Source organism: Penaeus japonicus, unplaced genomic scaffold (assembly GCF_977035675.1).
Source record: "Penaeus japonicus unplaced genomic scaffold, GWHDUDI00000001_assembly GWHDUDI00000033, whole genome shotgun sequence".
In the NCBI taxonomy this organism is placed as follows: Eukaryota; Metazoa; Arthropoda; class Malacostraca; order Decapoda; family Penaeidae; genus Penaeus; species Penaeus japonicus.
The window spans coordinates 21,645,366-21,667,058 of record NW_028234435.1 but is presented as its reverse complement, the minus strand read 5'-3'; the positions used below and the strand labels follow the sequence as shown (position 1 = coordinate 21,667,058).

Here is a 21,693-nt window from a genome sequence, read left to right as displayed (position 1 = left end):
ATGTCATGGTCAGCTGTTCGGAAGGGCGAGGGGCCGTGTGTATAACATTTATAGATTTCCGAAGAGAAATATTTAAATGATTTGCTTTAAGTTTGTGTGTATACATACATACATACATACATACATATATATATATATATATATATATATATATATATATATATATATGTATATATATGTATATTTACATATATATATGCATTATGTATATATTATATATATATTATACACACATGTATATATATATATTTATATATATATATATATGTATGTATGTATGTATAATATATAATTATATATATATATATATATATATATATATATATATATAATATATATATACATACACACACACACACACACACACACACACACACACACACACACACACACACATATATATATATATAATATATATATATATATATATATATATATATATATATATATGCATATATATACATATATATATATATATATATATATATAATATATATATATATATATATATATATATATATGTATGTGTGTATATATATATACAAATATATATAACATATATATATATATATATATATATATATATAAATATATAAATATATATATATAAATACATATATAAATATACATATATATATATATATGTATATATATAAATATACATACATACATACGCACACACACACACACACACACACACAGACATAGGCACAGACACAGACACAAACACAGACACAGACACAGACACACACACACACACACACACACACACACACATATATATATATATATATATATATATATATATATATATATATATATATATATATTAATATAAATGGGGGGGGGGGGTATATGTGTATGGGTTGTGTGCATGTTTGTATTATACCTGTATATATGTACAGGACATGGGAGTTTCTTAGATCAATGAATGAATGCACAAATCAACATTCTTAGGTTGCGCAATTTCATATGACGACCTTTATAAACTGTATATTCATGATTCTAATTGCAATATATATCAGTATTAGCGAAGCCACTAGACACTTCCTTCCTGGTAATATCTTGAGATAATTATAAGTGAACAGTGAAATTGCTGCATGACATTCCGTGACCTTTTAGTTGAAACTCCAAATTATGAGGTCCCATATAGAGCAGTCACATTTAATATCGCTCATAAATGTATTTACTTCACCGATCAGTTTCGGGCAATTTAAGATTTCTTATTATAATTTGATAACGCAACGGGAAGAATTCTGTCTCTACTAACGGCGTGTCTCCCGCAGGTGGAGTGCGCTGGTGCTGGTGGTGGTGGCCGCCTGCTCGGCCTTCCCGCAGGAGGACAGGCGCCGTCTCCTCTTCAGCATCCGCAACCGGCCCAACATCCTCAACCGCCGCAACTCGAGGACGTCCACAACCGAATCCCCCGAAGGACAGACGACCACGACCACGACTCTCGCCCCCGCCGCCCCAGCCTCCGAGGCCCCCTCCCATCCCACAAGGAGGCTCCCACCCGTGCGCCGCCCGAGCATTCGCTTCGGTCTCCGCCCCAATTCGTCGCTCAAGAACAAGCTGGAGCAGCAGCGTGCAGAAAAGCAGGACGAGGAGCCTCAGAGCGACCCGGTAGTCGTTGTGCAGCCACAGCCTGGACAGGAATTCGCATCCGAGGTTGTGTCGAGCGCCTCGGCGACGTCCCCGCTTGCCGACAACGAGAACACAAGACCCGAACCCGAGGTTCTCACCAAGCCCGTCCCTGGTCAGGAGTTCGTGGCCTTCCAGGCTTCCCAGCCTTCTGCACAGGACTCCATTGTTACCGCTGATGGCGGCGAGATTCTGTATGTCAGTCTGGACAGCGCTCTGGAGGGATCTGAACAAGAACCAGCACCTGCAATTACCGAGGAGCATCTAGATCAGGACATTCACACTGCCCAGGAAAACGGAACTGAAGACATCGACTTTTTCCTGCTGAAACCCGATGAGCTCCTTCCCGTTATTGGCGACCTTGAGCCCGTCACTGACTACCCCGACTACGACTATGTAACGGAAATTCTGGAGGAAGTGGCCGCCACAGAGCTGCCCCTGGAAGAAATCCTAGCTGCCACACCCGCACCTACCAAGAACGTCACAGCCTTCGAGCCCGAAGTTGAGACGCTAATTTCAGTCGTGACGAGCATGCCCATGAAGGAGGTTCAGGGCGAGAGCATGCATGTGGAGCACCACACAGAGTTCGAGCAGAGTGAAGCAGGACTAGAGAACCACACCCTCACCCATGATGCCTTCGTTGAGCAGTTTCTGCCGAACATTCCCCAGGCTGAGGTCCCCACAGAAGACTTCCCTGCTGCAGCAGCGAAATCTATTCAAGAGGATGAATTCCTGTATGATGCTGAGCCAGCTGCAGAACCAGCAGCAGGACCAGCAGCAGGACCAGCAGCAGGACCAGCAGCAGGACCAGCAGCAGGACCAGCAGCAGGACCAGCAGCAGGACCAGCAGCAGGACCAGCAGCAGGACCAGCAGCAGGACCAGCAGCAGGACCAGCAGCAGGACCAGCAGCAGGACCAGCAGCAGGACCAGCAGCAGGACCAGCAGCAGGACCAGCAGCAGGACCAGCAGCAGGACCAGCAGCAGGACCAGCAGCAGGACCAGCAGCAGGACCAGCAGCAGGACCAGCAGCAGGACCAGCAGCAGGACCAGCAGCAGGACCAGCAGCAGGACCAGCAGCAGGACCAGCAGCAGGACCAGCAGCAGGACCAGCAGCAGGACCAGCAGCAGGACCAGCAGCAGGACCAGCAGCAGGACCAGCAGCAGGACCAGCAGCAGGACCAGCAGCAGGACCAGCAGCAGGACCAGCAGCAGGACCAGCAGCAGGACCAGCAGCAGGACCAGCAGCAGGACCAGCAGCAGGACCAGCAGCAGGACCAGCAGCAGGACCAGCAGCAGGACCAGCAGCAGGACCAGCAGCAGGACCAGCAGCAGGACCAGCAGCAGGACCAGCAGCAGGACCAGCAGCAGGACCAGCAGCAGGACCAGCAGCAGGACCAGCAGCAGGACCAGCAGCAGGACCAGCAGCAGGACCAGCAGCAGGACCAGCAGCAGGACCAGCAGCAGGACCAGCAGCAGGACCAGCAGCAGGACCAGCAGCAGGACCAGCAGCAGGACCAGCAGCAGGACCAGCAGCAGGACCAGCAGCAGGACCAGCAGCAGGACCAGCAGCAGGACCAGCAGCAGGACCAGCAGCAGGACCAGCAGCAGGACCAGCAGCAGGACCAGCAGCAGGACCAGCAGCAGGACCAGCAGCAGGACCAGCAGCAGGACCAGCAGCAGGACCAGCAGCAGGACCAGCAGCAGGACCAGCAGCAGGACCAGCAGCAGGACCAGCAGCAGGACCAGCAGCAGGACCAGCAGCAGGACCAGCAGCAGGACCAGCAGCAGGACCAGCAGCAGGACCAGCAGCAGGACCAGCAGCAGGACCAGCAGCAGGACCAGCAGCAGGACCAGCAGCAGGACCAGCAGCAGGACCAGCAGCAGGACCAGCAGCAGGACCAGCAGCAGGACCAGCAGCAGGACCAGCAGCAGGACCAGCAGCAGGACCAGCAGCAGGACCAGCAGCAGGACCAGCAGCAGGACCAGCAGCAGGACCAGCAGCAGGACCAGCAGCAGGACCAGCAGCAGGACCAGCAGCAGGACCAGCAGCAGGACCAGCAGCAGGACCAGCAGCAGGACCAGCAGCAGGACCAGCAGCAGGACCAGCAGCAGGACCAGCAGCAGGACCAGCAGCAGGACCAGCAGCAGGACCAGCAGCAGGACCAGCAGCAGGACCAGCAGCAGGACCAGCAGCAGGACCAGCAGCAGGACCAGCAGCAGGACCAGCAGCAGGACCAGCAGCAGGACCAGCAGCAGGACCAGCAGCAGGACCAGCAGCAGGACCAGCAGCAGGACCAGCAGCAGGACCAGCAGCAGGACCAGCAGCAGGACCAGCAGCAGGACCAGCAGCAGGACCAGCAGCAGGACCAGCAGCAGGACCAGCAGCAGGACCAGCAGCAGGACCAGCAGCAGGACCAGCAGCAGGACCAGCAGCAGGACCAGCAGCAGGACCAGCAGCAGGACCAGCAGCAGGACCAGCAGCAGGACCAGCAGCAGGACCAGCAGCAGGACCAGCAGCAGGACCAGCAGCAGGACCAGCAGCAGGACCAGCAGCAGGACCAGCAGCAGGACCAGCAGCAGGACCAGCAGCAGGACCAGCAGCAGGACCAGCAGCAGGACCAGCAGCAGGACCAGCAGCAGGACCAGCAGCAGGACCAGCAGCAGGACCAGCAGTAGGGACAGCAATAGGGACAGCAGCAGGGACAACAGCAGAGACAGCAGCAGAGATAATAGCAGAGATAGCATTAGAGATAGCATCAGAGAAAGCAGCAGAGGTAGCAGCAGAGGTAGCAGCAGGACCAGCAGCAGGACCAGCAACCGCCAGCCAGTAGTAGATTCCCAAGAAGCAAACTTCATTGAGGAACCAGTTAGGACTTCTGGCCGCTCAAGAGCCATTGACTCCGCCTCCTCTTCCTCCAGGTCCTCATCTCTCCGAAGCAGAGGAAGCTTCCGGTCACGCGAACAGGACGTGAACAGCATCGACAACGGTGTCCAATCAGTTACCGTAGAGGAGGACAAACTCCCCGCCCACACTCGTTTCCCTCCCCGCACGCCCGTTACTACAACACCGACTGTGCCTGAACGCGAGCCACTCTTCCAGGAATCTTCACGTGTTGGCATTGATGAACACAAGCAGGTTCCTCTTGTGCCTGGAGTCACAGGACTCCAGAGCCCCCACGATCTCCAGACGTCCCGAGGTGCCAGGGTATTTGGTGGTGCAGAAGTCCCTGCTGAAGTGGAGGCTGAAGTGGCTGACACGATTTATGACGAGATTACCACCGAGGAGGTTCCCACGACCACTTTCTCTCCTTCAGATCTGTCGCTTGTTAATCTGTATGCCTTCTCTCGCGCTGCCGACGCCGAAGACATGGGCGAAGTTACCACTGAAATCCCACAGTCAGAAGACTACGAAACTGAGATTCCTCTTGATTACTACTATTACGACTATGAATCTGGGGCCGCCACTGACTACCCTGCCTTGACTGAGGCTGTTACTGAACCCACTGAGCCACAGGCAGAACCTGAACCAGAACCTGAGCCAGAGCCCAGCACTGAGGAGCCTACCACTACATCTACCACAACCACTACCACCACCACAACAACTACAACGCCTGAGCCTACCACAACCACCACCAGCAGGACACGTGGATTCTCCAGGACTAATGCTGGATCACGTTTCAGCAGCCGCGTCCGAGGAAGCAGATTCCAGCCCTCCAGTACTACCACCACAACCGAGGCTCCTGAAGAGTCCACACAGAGCAGGTCGAGATTCGGAGCCTCGCGGTTCAGCAGCAACAGGAATCGCTTCAGCTCCAACCGTTTCAGCACCAACCGCTTCAAGTCCCAGTCGTCAACGGACAAGCCTGAAGAGGAAGAAGAGGTTGCGTCTGAGGGCTCTGTGGACAGCACAACTGAAAGGAGTGGAGGCTTCAGGAACAGATTCAACAAGCCCAGAGTCAGCTCATTCAGGAACCGTGGAATCACGAAGAAGGACAACGAAGTAACAGAAAGAACAACCGAAAGACCTGCACCCCGTAACAGGCCCAGATTGCCATCCAGGGCAGGTCTGCTTGGCAGCCGATTCCGTGGACGTGGAACCACTGCAGCTGCTGGAGCCACCACAGAACCAACTGAAGATGTTGAGGCCCCTGTAGAGGAGACTATTGTAGCTGATGTAGAAGCAGAAGTAGAAAGCAGCACAGATACTTTGGATGCGGTGGTTGCTACTACTGCTGCCTCAGCCCCTGCCAGAGCCAACACTAGGAGGCGCCCCAGCATCAGCAGGCACCGCTTTGGTGTCCGAAGGAAGCCTGAAGCAGGAGCAAAGAAAGAGGCAGAGGAAGTTCCCGCCGAGGGTGACGCTCCCGTTGAAGAAACTGTAACCCAGGCTGAGGCTCCTGAGGCTCCTGAGGCCCCCCAGGCCCCCCAGGCCCCTCAAGGCCGCCCCGCTCGCCCCTCTCGAACCCGTCCCTCAAGACCATCTCTTCTCAGGGCCCGAACAAACCCCAGGATCCGAGGTGGCGCCCGCACTGAAGCCCCGGCCGAGGAGCCAGAAGTTCCGGCTGAGGAAGCGACCGTTGACCCAGCACAGCAGCAGACTGAGGTTCAGCCAACAGCAGAAGAAGTCGCAGAAGGGGAAGGGGCTGAGCAGGATCCCGCCGCTGCCGCCGAAGAAGAAGTGTCCGAATCGGGAGACAAGCGTCGCGCCGGAGTAGGAGTAGGAGGCAAGAGGCGTGTCATGCTGAATCGCTTCAACAAGAACCGCGCCTCCCCCGCCAGCACCACCACCACGCCCCAGCCCAAGCGAACCCCCTCCTCCAACAATCGCCGCACAGCCCTCACGTCACTCTTCAACCGAAGGAACCGCCGCCCCGGAAGACGGAACAAGGGAGCCGCAGCGGAGGAGCCTGCTGAAGAAGAACCCGTAGATGTCCAGGAGCAGGAGGCGCCCGCCGAGGGAGATAATCAAGTAGCAGGTAGGTCTTCGCTACGAAAACGTCTTCTATTCCACTAGTGAGAGTATTAGATCAGTTTGTTTGTTATATATCTAAATATCACATTGAGGATGATTCTGTAACTGTTATAAGATCTTCCTTTTGACAACAATATTGATTTATTAAAACAAATACATGTATAAGGTATAACGAAATGACTTACCATTAATGTTTTTTTTTAACGTTTACGACCAACGAGGACTGATGCACGCGAAAGGCAGATGGGTGACCTTTAATTACTTTTTGTTAAAATGAATAACAAAACATCAGCAAAGAGTGTGTGTGTGTGGGACGATCCATGACGACCATCCCACCTCTCCCTCTCCGCCGGCCGACGACCTAACAACGACCACCTCGGAGGGACTTGAAGTTACGACTCGGACTTTGAAACTGGACGGACAGAGGGTTGTGGGAAAGAGCAGGGTAGTCGTAGAGTAAAAAGGAGGAGGAGGAGGAGGAGGAGGAGAAGGAGGAGGAGGGAAAAGTATAGAAAGGTGGAAGACGAGGAATAAAGGTAAAATGAGGAGGAGGAGTAGTATGACGAGGATAGAGAAAATTAACGGGGGAGGAGGAGGAGGAGGAGGAGGAGGATGACTGACGCTTCTATAAGTCTTACAACACTCCTTCCTGTAGATGACTTCCTAAGTTTATCAGACTTTATCTTAAAGACTTCAGGGTCTAGTTTGCCTTTTTTCCATAGATTTCAGGGCCTCTTTTCTCCTCATATACTCAAGACACTCGACCTACACTATTGGTTTATGATTGCCTTTTTGACACAACATTTCAGCACTTCAGATCGCATCAGAATAACTCTTTGGCTTTTATTTACATATCTATTACTGTTACTTATCTATAGTGTGTAGAATAATCACTACTCGTTTTTGAAACCTTGTCTATTGAAAAACATTTATTTCTGATTCAGTCAATCTTTGTTCTTGCTTTGCTTCCCTTTTCTTTTTTCGTATTACAATAGCGTGTCCTAGTTTATGTTTTTTACCATTTCTATCATTTATGTGTTTATTGAGATCCCATTCACAAATCATTTTAACTATATCTTATTATTCAATTGATAGAACCGTCGTAAACTACATTGTATGCATAAATTCCGATGCAAATGTGCACTTGCGTTCCCACCAGTTCAGCAATCAATTTGTTATCCAACCTCACAACCGATGAAGCCAATGATCAACCTACACCTGACTTATCAAACGGACTAATGCTTTAAAGATCAATGGATTCATTTCTCAGCAACCTTCACTACCGCCTCCAAGAAATCCCCATACTAACCTGAACTAATCCAATCTAACGGTCAAAGAGAGATTTCTAACACACTGCCGCCTTTCCCACAGAAGCCCAGCAGGCGGCCGTGGAGGAGCAGGTCGTAGCAGAGGAGCCCGCCCCTGAGTCGGAGGCGCCCGCTGAGGAGGCAGCCGAAGAGGGAGGACCTAAGAGAGGCCGGGCACGCCCTGGCGGCCTCAGTTCGCTCTTCAACCGCCGGAGGAGACTCAACCGAAGAAGAGGAGAGGAATAAAGCGGAGAAGGAAGATGCTTATCACCATTTCTTCCTGTGTACCCCGAAGAAGGAAGCGGAAAGGACAGCATGATGATGATAACGATAAAAGGGAGAGAGGGCGATAGAAAGAAGGAAGTTATAGTGGTCCTTCACGTTCTTCCTCTCTCCGCCCTTGGGATTTAAGAGAAGGAGAGAGAACAGAGAAGATATCTCTTATATATATATATATATATATATATATATATATATATATATATATATATATATATATATATATATATATAGCTCTCTCTTTCATATCTTCTTTCTTCTTCTCTCATAATCCCTGTTCTTAATCCGTCCGTCCCTTTCCACCCTTCAAGTGCGAATGAAAACCAAGAAAAGGAATAAACGATGTAAAAAGAAAAAATAGAGAGAACATGGCTCACGGCGGAAACACTAAGCTAACCTTATTTCACCGTCACTTTTTTCGTCAATCAATTCCCCCCTTCTCTTCATATTCATCTTTAAAATCGTTTTTCACCTTCCATATACTTTTTTTTTTCTTTGAATGAAGCAAAGAAAATCTTCATTTAGTGAGCCCTATGGTCATTTCACCCAAAGATTCCAAAACGCAATGACAAGATATTTTGTTGTGGCCATTCTGTACGAATCCCACCTCTTTTCGATTAGGTTAGAATCAGAATCATATGATTGGCTGATCAAGTAATTATAGTAATAATTAATTTTCCTCTTCCTCATCAACGTCAAAAGCACAAAAAACGCAAGTTTAATGTTAGTGAATTGCTTGTGTCTTTTCTCTCGTTGCATATGTGATAAATATGCCGATCACACATTTATAATGGGACTAAAAAAACAGATCGTTATTATGTGACTTGTGATATATATACAAACGTATTTTCTTTCTCTTCTCTTTTGTATTGTATCTGTATATCTCCTTTTCCTGTCCCACCTACCTCCCCCCACCCCCTCTCCCTACACCATGCACCCCCCACTCACTCTCCCCCTCCCCCCGGTTCCTTGTAGATAGCAGTTTCATTTGAATCTATTTAATGAATTGTAAACTGTAAATATTTTGTATCTGTTCATGTTTAATTTCTTTTTTTTTCTTTATTTCAATGAGGGGGGAAATACCGTTTAGTTTATAGATGTAATTTCTTTCCCCTTCCTTTATTTTAGTCTTTAATGACAGACGCATATATATAATCACGGATGATTCGTTATAATATAGGAAAAGGTATTTGGTTCCTTGAAACAAATTTTTATTTTCTAAATAATTCATTTTTCATTTTCATCAGACTCAGTTTCAAACAAAAAGAAGAAAAAAAAAACTTATACCGATTTTTGCATCTAATAATTTCCTAACTCATTTTTGGCTTCTATGATTTAGCCATTATTATTGACAAGTCTTCGTGGCCAAAACTGAGTGATTGTTTACGAATGAAACTGGCTTTGTTCATAATTAAATCCCCCTTTTTGACCTCTGCGAGTGTCTCTCATCGTAATATTCGATTAATTATCCATCAAGAAATAAAAAAAAGGTTTTCTTTCTCTCCAGAATCATTTACACAGACTCTTTTGTGCAATTCGTCTTAGTATATCACTTAAAAGAACAAAAGACTATATATTTGATTATTTCAGAATTCATCCTCGTATATCGAACAATGAAATAAATTGAAATGTATAAAATCCTGCTCACGAGGTGGAAAAAATCCTCTAGCCGCGTTTGCCGTGTGAAAAATAAACGATTCTGAGCCTAATGTACAGTTTTATATAATAATAATATTTGCTCACGAGCGCCCACGGAAGAACCAACCGGCCGGCGTTAGGTTAGAGGATACCCCCCCCCCCCTTTCCTCCCTGCCCCCTCCTCGCGAGCTGGATGAAGCCCCGCCCACTTCTTGTATCTAGTGGGCGCGGCTTGCAGACCGCCCCGCCTTTCATTATCTGTATCTATCTATCTATATATATGTATGTTTGTTTAAGAAATAAAATAAAAAAGGAAAGGCGGGGTTACTGGCCCGGAGTCAAACTCTGGGCGGTGCCAATATTTCTTCAGTCTGTGTATAGTGCCTTTGTAAATAAACAATGTGGTTACTCTATTGCTTCAAGTCGTTTTGTATTCTTTCTTCCTGTACTTCTACTACTACTACTAATAGTAATAACAAAGACATTACTGATAAAAAAAAAAAAATACAATGCAAAAACATATATATACAATGATTATTATTAAAGGATTCGGATGATGGTAGAAAACAGAATGAAGATAAGGAAAAAAGATAGTTATGATTATAAATTAAATTAAATATGTGACATTCCAGAAGTTACATTATGAGCAAAGAATAAACCTTAAACCATGAAATCAAAAGACCAATATGTAACACGTGAGACTAATAGCAGTCATATTCAAAGTCCTCTGTGCGTCAGAACATGACATGAACATGCCGTGTCAACTGGATGGCAAAGTCGTGGCAAATGCGCCAAGAATGTTTAAACAATCGTGGGAAATCCGTGCCATGGGGGTGAACGTGTCACGTTAGTTACACGGGCGAAAAAGGCATATTTTTAGTGTAACTTTTGTTACCAATACTTCACGTGAGCCTATCGAGTTTGGAAATTGATATCTATATTGTATATTTTCGGCATCATTGTCTTAGACAATGATGCCGAAAAGGAAAACTGATTCAATACCGAGTTAGAGTTTGTTTACCTTTTAGCGGATTTTTTAAAGTACAGTGAAGTTGAATGGTAATAGTCAGGGGCGTAAAGTTGAAGTATATAATTAAATGAAATATGTATATATCAAATCTATATTTATGGTATATAGAAGATACGAATATATGTACAGTATATGCACACAAAATAAGGAAGATCTATACATAAATACACGATCCCTCATTCCGGAGCAAGAACACCAAATGATTCACATAACAAAATTGAACTCTCTCTTGCTACCTGTGACTGTAGTTTCTCTTGTGAATTTGTCGTCTGGACAGTGATATCACTAAAAGTTGTAGTATTAATGGAAAACACATACAATTAATCATATATTACTTCGATCTTTTGTCCGACTATGATCAAGATACTCGGGCCAATTTACCAGGAAGCTGGGGATATAGACCGATACTTACCGCGACAAGTTTTGCATTATAGCCGGTTATTTGATTTAGTATGGAAGATTTCAGGTTTTGTATTCATTTCGTTGCAATACTGATGAATGATCGAAACGTCACTAATATCTTTTGCTGTGAAGTTATTCCTTCATTTTTCATGAACTCGCTGGGAATTTAATAGTAACACAGGGAATAATGGAAAGAGAAAAAAATCTTAACCTTGGACGAAGTACTGAGTAACGAAATTCTCCTATTGCAGAATCAATCATAGTTTTGCTGTCACGTGATGTCTTTTACAGTATCTCTTTTGGGATACTATAGAATTGTTTAAATATAGGAAGGTCACACAGCTACACTTTCTCATCATAAACAAAGGTAGTATTAAATCTTAACTATCTGGTTAACGTACTTTAACTGCTGTATATAATATTTTATGGTCTTGCCTTGAAATAACATTCATCAAGGCCTTATTTGAAATAGTGCCACTGGGGAAGAAAAGCAAACTATGCATTTTATGGTGTCGGTCAATTACCATCAATACGATAGAGAGGTAACTTTCACTGCTAAAGGACCATCCACACTACTGCGCAGTGATCACCGGCTTTGTTCGTCATCGCCCTCCGTTTGATGGCACTCTTTTATCGACAAGTTTTCCACTTCGTACAGTTTGAGCCGGGCTGGAATAAGAGGTGCGCGACGGACCAAAAAGAAAACGGAGCGCAACAAGGTCTTTCACCAGTGATCTTTGATACTTAGTAATTGTCACGAGGTTGTGTTCAGTGTCCACAAGAAAAGGCCTGGGACAGTGGGGAAGCCGTGCTACCAATCTGCTCACACATGCATCCACGGGCAATCCACTGAAACTGCCCGCGGTCTTCAATGTGAACAGAACACAAGTGACGCCCGTCCGAGATGTGCTCTATCTGGTTAACTGCTAATCCCCGTCCTCCCAGCTTGGACAATGCTGTTCGTGAAGACAAGGCCGAACGTTCGTTGCTCATTAAGCTCAATTACAAGTACTAAAATGTGGACACAGACGGGAAGAGCAGCCACCTTTCTCGCTTGTGCCTGCGGACATCATTCAATTGTGTGGACCAGGATTAACAATGGCATTACTGTAAAGCTATAATAATATGTACACATTTTTTTCAGAGATATTAGTCATTCCTAAAGAATTATATCTAATAAAACTGCTCCATCCAATGTCAATAACTAAACCTGGTTATTCGCGTGCAGTTCCCTTTCCTTTAACCCATGGATCTTCATAGTTATTTCCATTAATGTTATCCAGGTGAACTGGATACATTTCGGCCAAGTCAACGTGGGAAATTAAATGTTTCTAGTCCCATTGGGTACCTCATAAATGAATGTTTATTAATATTGAATTAAACATTGACTGGACATCACTTCCATAAAAAAAACACTTGTTTACAATATCTATTCTTATTAAATTGATCACTGCCAATTGTGCTACCCTGAGAGCTACTGTTGCATTAATATTATACATTATATGATATCTGCATGGCTTTGCACACCCTAAAGTGAGATTTGTAGATTTTGAACCAACATTCTGGCATGTGATGAAGTCTACCCAATGCTGTACATTTTGTATGATTCTATGCATACAAGGACCTTTAGTTCTGTCTCCGCCACTCCTGAAAGGGTTAAACAAGCGTATGTAATTTCTTCCCCACTCAAAAACTGAACTTGATGCTTGCTTAATCACAGGTGGAAGTTGTACACAAATGCTAAAATGAATAAAAAAGGTCAAATTACATTAAATGCATTACTGGGACAGGTATCAGATGGTAGTCTGTTGACTATTTTTACAAAATAACATTAAGAAATGCTGTAGGACGGAGTTATGAAATAAAATGACAATTACTCAAATTCCATAAAGCTTTTCTCTTCAATACCTTTCATTATCAATTTACTTTTAATAATCTAATAATTCCTCATAATCAATACTAGATCTTACATATGCAATGATCCTGGATGTATGGTTGGACGGAGTTATTTCATTAATAGTCGTTAAGATTCTTAGCTCCCAAATAGATCAAGCAGTCCTACAGTTCACGGTGAATTATTATAAAAAAAATACATTACTAGTATAGAACTCTGTTCTGTAGGAGGGTAGAAGAAAGCTTTAACAAAGATTTACCACATGGGTAATCTCCAAAGTAAATAACATGCTGCATACTGGTGCATGCAGTTTTTTGTCCTTATTTTCAGTTCATTTCAGGGTAGCAGAACAATGATGCTCCATCTTTGACATGAAGTCTTTAAGTAGTATGAAGGTTTCCAAAAGTATCACCTCTCCATATAATAACTTAATATACTTATGTCTAGTTGGCTGCAGAAGTTGGTTTGGGTCTTGGCAACAGATTAGTCTAAGGTCTTCAGTATGGAATAACTTGAAATTGTCCAGTAATCAAGACCCTAAGAATTTCCAGTTGATTGTGTAACCATCAACCAGAAAACAAGTCAAATCAATAAATAGAGAAATTAAGACAAATGTGTGGAGAGACTGTAAAGTGATACTTCATAAAAAAAAAAGAAGATAATGACCAAGAACTTTATAAATAATAATAATAAATAAAGATAAAATTCATATAGAGTAACCTTAAAAATTATTGGGTCAAACAAAATAAAAACCAAATCAAAGACTCCACTTTTTATTTCATTTACTTGTTGGGACGAGGCCTCTTCTCCTAAAAAAGAAAAATTAAAGAAAATTAGTATGCATAACTTAAAATTTAAAACTACAAACCCACTATTTCATTTGCTATTTTTTACTTAGGAAAGAAGTCCCTACCAGGTTTGTTGGGATTGTCCTAAATCTCTTGTGCCATGAGAAGTACACCTTAACATGCACTCAAATGGTAATGAGGGTTTAGCAATGTTGTTAAAGTTTATTGAGGAGAAGTGTACAATCAGTTTCTTATGACTGATGTACAAGTTACCAAAGCACTTTATTTTTCATATTGGAGGGGAGGGAGTGGCACAAAGCTTAGAGAGAAATATAAACATTAGCATGAACACTTAAAAGAATACAAGAAAATTTTGGCCACATCCACAATGGTGAGCTTTGCTCGTCAAACATTGCTCAATGTCACAGGAGAAACCATGTGTGAAGCCTCATTATAATAATTCTTTTTCCTGATTTTTGCATTTCTGACCTCACATTGAGCAAAGTTTGCCCACTTGGACAAGACCTTGCTCTCTGTCCCACCCCTTAGAGGGACACCTTTGTTCCTCTAGCTAAATACCCCTAAGCCACTTAAAACCCTCAAGACAAAGAAGACATCACTTGGTAGCATTTCTTACAGAGGATCGTGGGAAGCGTGGTGGGGGGGTACGGATCTTCCTGGCCTTGCGGCTGCGGTTCCTCACCACCTTGGAGTGGATAGCGCAGGAAACGCAGTAGTGCTGCTTTATATACAACTTTGGTAGCTGGTATACTGTGGGAGAGATCAAGAATGTTTAGTACGGGTATAAATTTTATTCAAAGTGGAGAAAAAAATAAATTAGATTAAATTAAAGTGAAAATATTTTAAAGTTTAACAGGAAGTAGTCATAATTGGTAAAATATATCTACAATTTATAGTAGCATCTACATGCACCATTCTGCAATTAACAGTATGCTTTTAACTGTTCCACCTTTTGCTACTGTTACCCTTTGACTGCTGGCTGTGCAAATGCAATACCACCAACACAGCCCATATTACTGTGCTTTAAACCTTTCTCCCTTAACCCATTCGCACCGGTTGATGTGCTGACACGTTTTGTGGTTTTTGCGTTAGACGCCATGAGGGCAAGCCTCGCGCTCGGGTTGAGCGAGCGGGCAGCCCAGGCTTGCGGCTTGTGCGTTTGCAATGGATGTTAAATATGAATTGCTACATTAGTGCCTATTCAAAACTATAAATATCAAAATCAACCCTCTGATGCAAGGAAGGTGCACATTGCTATTTTTCTTTTGTCCCCCAAAAGCCCATTGCTAGTTGTACATGATCACCTGTCTTCACCATCTCTTAAATATGAAAACCATTTCTTTTCATTACAATTACTATTAACAGTATTAACCATTTCTCTGTTTCAAGGGGCATGATCATTTCCTTGATTAATTTTTTCTTTTCTTTAAATTACAAGATATCCATTCATTACTTTGTGTAACTAGGGCTTCACACCAAATGCTAATTATTATTAGTGATATACATATATAAAATGTGTTATGCCATAAATCCAGAAAATAGAAAATATAGAACAAGTTAAAATGCCAACCCAGGGTGTACATCTTCACCCATTGTGGACGGGTTTCAATAAGTACAACGATAGTTGTCACGCCCTATTTAATGTACCAAGTAATATTTATTTAGTAAGTGATGACAACTAATCAAAATTACTATATTTGCAATAACATTTATAAAAATGGGTTTAAGTTAACATCCAAAATATGGATAGCACTACTTTCTCCTAGCAGCAGCAGGAAAGAGCCTTGTATGGCACCCATCCAGTCTCTAGCAAGCACTACCTCCTTACGGTGATGAAATAGCAAGATGCCAACCATAGTACCAGCAATGTGAACAGGCAGGAAGAGAAAAGGAAGGCAACTCAAACCGTACCCAGTGTCTACAATATGCCCGTGTGCCAGTAAGGCTGCCTTGAGCTGCGACACTTATAGTCACATAAGCAAAAGATTCCTTCACCTTCCCTATCTCTTCATGTTAACTTCATTATGAGCATTATTCTTTTTTTTGCATTTGTTATGCAATACGGTAAAATGGGGGAAAAAAAAAAATATATATATATATCCTCACAAAATATAAAGATTATAATGCGCCAATATGGACCCTATATCACAATTTTAACATACTGCAATTGTCATGTAACACATACAAGTCTCTTCATATAGTAAAACACTAGTTTTACAATGAGTGAATGAAATGTCACAATGTCAAGTAAAACCCATCTGAGGTGTCATGTAGGTGGCACTAGTGCCCATCCTGGGGACTGGGCAAGAACTTTTATTACAGTCTGCAAAGGGTTAAAGATGTGGCCAAACACAATGGGGGTAAATAAGAGTGGGATGAATAGGCGAGGCCATGTAGGCTTAGCAATTAATTTCTTGATGATGAAGTGTTTTTTAGAGATTGACTGTTCCAGGCATAGGAGAAGGTTCAGATACAATCTACTCTGAATACTGAAAACATTTATAAATGAAAAATTTTCCAACCTATGCACAGACTAGCCTAAATAATGTTTTCCATTTAACACATTTAACCCATTCATGCCAGGGTGATCCCGGCTTTGTATGGTTGTAATGCCGGGGTTTTGAATGCATAAGCCTAACGCCTTGAAACACTCGGGCGCACAAGCCCCAAGCCTGGGCTGCCTGCTCGCTCACCCCGAGCGCCGGCCTTGCCCAGATATCTCGTCACCGGCATCTGACGCAAAAACCACGAAACGTGTCAGCACGTCATAAGGCAGATCCCAATGCCTCGTCATGTATACACTGACACCCATCTTTTAGATTAATCAGAGATGTAATGTATGCCATGACACCCATCTGCAATAGGTTAATATCCATCAAAACAGGTACTTTAATGTTCAAAACATAGCTGGCAACACTATCCTAACACCAGATGTAAAGAAAGATCTGAAGGGTTTCCATCCACAGTCTCTACCACATGCTATCTTAAGAGTGACAACACACAGCAAGATGCCGGCTCCTGGTGTGCACTGAATTGTAAATTAACATTCATGCTCAAGGAAATTGGCTCAATGGAGGCTAAAAGGAGCACTAATTTGTACTGTGCCAACAGTCAGTAGTTTCCTACAGTTTTGAAAGAGCTATCACAAAAGTTAAAATACTGCTCTAGTAATGCAAATAATTTAATGCTTTGAAGCAGCAAATATTAATTGTTTTCTTTATCACATGACACCAAAACTACAAAAAGGTTACTCATTAAAGGACTACTTTTATATTGATTTACCAAGTCTTGAATTCCTGAACCAGAATTAACACATGCAAATAGCGTGAAGATATTTATCTCATAACCACATGTCAACACTAGCTTTTGGCCTACTACAGGCTATTCTGCTGACTTGCCCATAATTTACAGTGGAATTATGTTTTATTTAGGTCTGATATGAATCCAATCCAACTATCCTTTAAAGAATTATTGCCTCAAACCTTAGATTTTTCTTTTTTATCAACTAGTTAATGGAAAGGAAAAAAGTGTGCTCAGGTGTGTGTCAAGGGGTATCTTCAGATAGTTGTGAACATGTTTCACAATATGTCTTCTTAACACATTCACGCCAGATGATGTGCTGACACATTTCATGGGGTTTTGTGTCAGATGCCACTGAGAAGATATTTGGTCAAGGCTGGCGCTCGGGGTTAGCAAGCGGACATCACAGGCTCGCAGTTAGTGTGCCCGAGAATCCCGAGGAGTTAGGCCTGTTTGTTCAAAAACCCCGACATTGTGAACATTCAGAGCTGAAATCGCCCCAGTGTGAATGGGTTAACTTTACAAGATGTGTAAGAATATATATAATATATACATATGATTATATATATAATGACATTTCCTTAATATCTTTGTAGACCTTCACTAAAACCCTCATTTTTACTTTATCTCAACAATAAATAGACTAACATTCATCAAGTTGATCTTGCATATGATAGATGAAAAACACATTTTGCAAATCCCATGATCTAACAAAGTTTGAGCAACCACAACCTAGGCAGCAAGTAAATTTCCCTTCTAGCCGAGTTGCTTAAAAAAAAAAAACCCATCCGACCTTAAAACCTGGCAGGCAATTTTCCTATCTACATTTCAGTGTGAATTGGATTTATGCATAACCAAATTTACCCCTGATAACAGCTGAAAAGGTTAATTTGCAGCTGTGGTTAAGAACAAGTTGAACACAATTATAGTTGTTTGGAATAATCATTCTATTACTCCCCACAAAACTAGCTTTAACCTCCACTACAGGCAGCAGAATAAATGCACCACGCCAAACCTGGGCTGCCGGCACATGCCAAACTTTAAACGTCCCTATTGAATACAAGTTTTAAACCAGAACCTCAACATAATCAACATGTACTATATATCAAACCATGCAGAATTAACCTCTTACCCCTGTGCATGTGACAAGTTATTTAAATGGGTTGGAAGGAGGGTGGGAAGAGTGACCATGGTGAGAGACCTCATTCAGAGGACAACAGCAAATAGTTGAAGTAGTTCACTTTTATGGTAAACCAAGTATAGTAAGATTTATATTTGCATGTTCCATAAAGAGATAAAATTATTGCTAGCAGGGTGCATTGGTAACTCCCCTGGTATAAGAGAATCCCACTATGTAATAAAAATGAAAGTCAAGTAAGCCATGTATCACATAAGACCTATATTCTAAAAAATACACAATTCCAACAGAACTCAGCCATGAGGCAGTATGCGGTCCTAGGATATGTCAAGAGCGCTGCGAGGATGCAGTATATACATCCTCATGTTACCGAGGTTAAATATGAATTTTTGGTCTAACATTGATACTTGAAGACATTCAACTAATAATACCAATAGTGCTATTGACACCCTCTCGAATATTACAGTTATTACATTAACTGCATTCAATTTCATACTGGCCACAAAGGGCAAACACAAAATAAATGCACCTTTAAAACATAATTCAAGAAATTTATAGGAATTTTTAAAGGTTTGGACTAAAATAAATTAACATTTCTATACAAAAGTTAAATGAGTATCAAAACTCCAATAATTTCTTGTACAAGATGAAATCCAGAGAATAGGCAATTCTTAACCCATTAGTCGCGATATTAAAAAAAGGTCTGCAGTAGGATGGCTGTTTGACATGTTTGGCATGGTGTCATCCGCATCTATGACTGACTCTGCCTTTGCACCAAATCATGCCATCCGCTGCTACTGGGTTAATTTGCAGTTTTGATTTTAAATATGACCTAGTAAAGATAATGAACCAACATCTACAAAGAAATCAATAGGTAATAAAAATTAGTTTTAAACTTTCCTTCCATACATCTAATTCCCTAATAAATTGTCTACTTACCGGTGTACACAGAGGCCTCATTGATATCCTTGACAGCAGCAGCTTCCACGATGTTACGGATTTGGAACTTCTTGATGGCCTTGTCCTTGGGGACACAGCGACCACAGTTGGTGCAGCGGACAGGCTTTACATGACCACGTCCATGCTTGGAGCGTCCGTTATTACGGCGTTTTGAGGTCTGAAAAGTGTGTGTGTCAGTCAGTGGTGTACCATTTCAAGATACCCTACTCTGTGGTGCCAACAAATATATATATATATATATACACATGATGGTCTAGGAATAGACTGAATCTGTCAATAGTTGATTAAGGTATGTTCTGACAGTACATTTGGGTTGAATTCAGTACAAAGACACCCAGCTGTTGCCAAAGAAGTTTAATTTCCGTGCTGTACACATAATCACTAGCTTGAGCCTGCTAGCAACTAAATCAAAACACGGTTACACTACTTAACTATAATTATCAAAGAAGGATTGGGTTACTCTATTTCATATTGTATAACCAATAACACTATACTATGTAGGTTTTCTCCAGGAATTAAAGACATTTAAGTATGAATTCATAATATACTTTAGATGAAAACAAAATGCAAGTGTTGCTGAAAATATGATTACTTAATAGATTCTGGATTCCTGATAAGAGAATTGCCTGAAAAGATGATTCATAATGCTTTTATAATTAATAAAACATTTCCACAGAGAAACATTCACCTTCCCTTTATCAATTGCAATTAACTTATTACATTACCTTTCTTAAGCATACAACTTAAATTAATCCACTTTCAGGGGTTGCAAAAAAAAAAATAAAAATAAAAAATAAATAAATAAATAAATAAAAAGTGTACGAGTAATATCACCACCCAATCTAGCCTACATTTAAGCCATGATGAAATTCCTGGGATATTTGAACAAAATGTTGTAATATGTTCCCATACAAATAAGGATTACATGCGATTCTATTTTTCTGCAGAGCTGTAAGTATTTAGTTATGCATATCACTTTTCATTAGTCTTACTTTTAGCCACAGAAATGGGAATAATATTCTTGAAGTATATATTACCTTTCTCTATTACTGGGATTACTAATAAGTTCTTGATTATTATGTAAAAGTTACTGTATAATCTATAAAAACAATTAAAAAGGAATGTAAACACTAAGGATGCCATTACATGATCCACAATTTTGTTTTCTTTAATACTATCTTGTGTTTGGCAGAAAACTCGCTGTTACCCCAATCTAAGCATATCATTTTCATCATTTCTTTACAGACTTGGTTTTCCCTTCTGGCTACTTCAGCAAAGCCTTCCAAAGGTATAATCCAAATTACTTTACAGGTTCATCTCCCTAGCACGGAACCAGATAAGTTCCACAGTATGAATCTCCAGATCAGTGAGGCTTTGAGTAGAACTGAGGAGAAAATTAGGCCTGTATAATCTCTCAGGGGTATATAATTAGGTAACATCACAAATAATTGCAAGTCCGCTATGGTAGATATTAATACAATGTGCGTGAGTTAGTGTGGGGGTGATGGTAACAACTGCTAATTCTGAATGATAACCATCCTGCACAATCTTATCTGCTGGATCAGGTAATGCTAGCATAGCAAGCTTTAAAACTGCATCAAAAACAACAAAACTATTGCTAACGAGTTTTTAAAAACACTAAATTAACAACAAAGGATTTGAGCAATTGTTAATAGGCCTTTATATACAATGAATAAAATAATTTAGAATAGGAAATATTCTACCCAATCAAAGTCCATCACGCCCAAAGCAAAGAACTTATGCCCGTACAACCCATTCTGTCTCGTTTCAATGTCACGTCAAAGGCAAACATCAATCCATTTACTTTATGGCCAAAACGAACATGGAGACACGATTAAATTAAAATAATTCTAGCTCTATCTTGTCAGAACAAGTGTAACGGAAGCCAGTTAGCCTTTACCATAGGCCAACAGAGGGGCAAAAACATCCATTGTTGGAGCCCTATTCTAAACAATTATTAAGGTTTCAGGACAAGTGCTTATCCAATTCCTGCTTTCATACTGTAAAGCCTGAATTATTTCCTTCATCCTCCAACTTCTAACAAAAATTCTATCGGAAAACGACAGGAAGTATTAACTTGAGTGATATAGTGTGGGAAGAAAATCGTGACATTAAAAAGATGTTAAATGATAGATTGTATGATCAAAATCAATTGGGTGCCAAAGGTTCATTACATTAGATTTAACTTGAACACTAGACTCTAATAGTGACTTCAAATATGGGATTCGAAAGATGTATGTAAACGTATTTAAACGAAATACTGTAACTACTATACAAAACTAATGTTGTCTATTTAGATAT

The 21,693-nt window shown here is 42.2% G+C and overlaps 2 protein-coding genes across 2 annotated transcripts in view; one reads left to right on the top strand and one right to left on the bottom strand.

The window, feature by feature from the left end:
- The window catches only part of LOC122265590 (uncharacterized), a 68,573-nt gene extending 58,313 nt beyond the window's left edge, over nt 1-10,260 (top strand). The window contains exons 2-4 of the mRNA XM_086556674.1: nt 1,287-2,418; nt 4,293-6,618; nt 7,986-10,260. Coding sequence (XP_086412800.1) covers nt 1,287-2,418; nt 4,293-6,618; nt 7,986-8,167 — 3,640 coding nt within the window. The 3' untranslated portion in view covers nt 8,168-10,260. The remainder of the gene's footprint in view (nt 1-1,286; nt 2,419-4,292; nt 6,619-7,985) is intronic.
- Nucleotides 10,261-13,921: 3,661 nt separating this feature from the next.
- Nucleotides 13,922-21,693, bottom strand: part of RpS26 (ribosomal protein S26) — an 8,248-nt gene continuing 476 nt past the window's right edge. The window contains exons 2-4 of the mRNA XM_043034976.2: nt 19,351-19,528; nt 14,590-14,723; nt 13,922-13,973 (exon numbers count right to left, since the gene is read on the bottom strand). Coding sequence (XP_042890910.1) covers nt 13,947-13,973; nt 14,590-14,723; nt 19,351-19,528 — 339 coding nt within the window. The 3' untranslated portion in view covers nt 13,922-13,946. The remainder of the gene's footprint in view (nt 13,974-14,589; nt 14,724-19,350; nt 19,529-21,693) is intronic.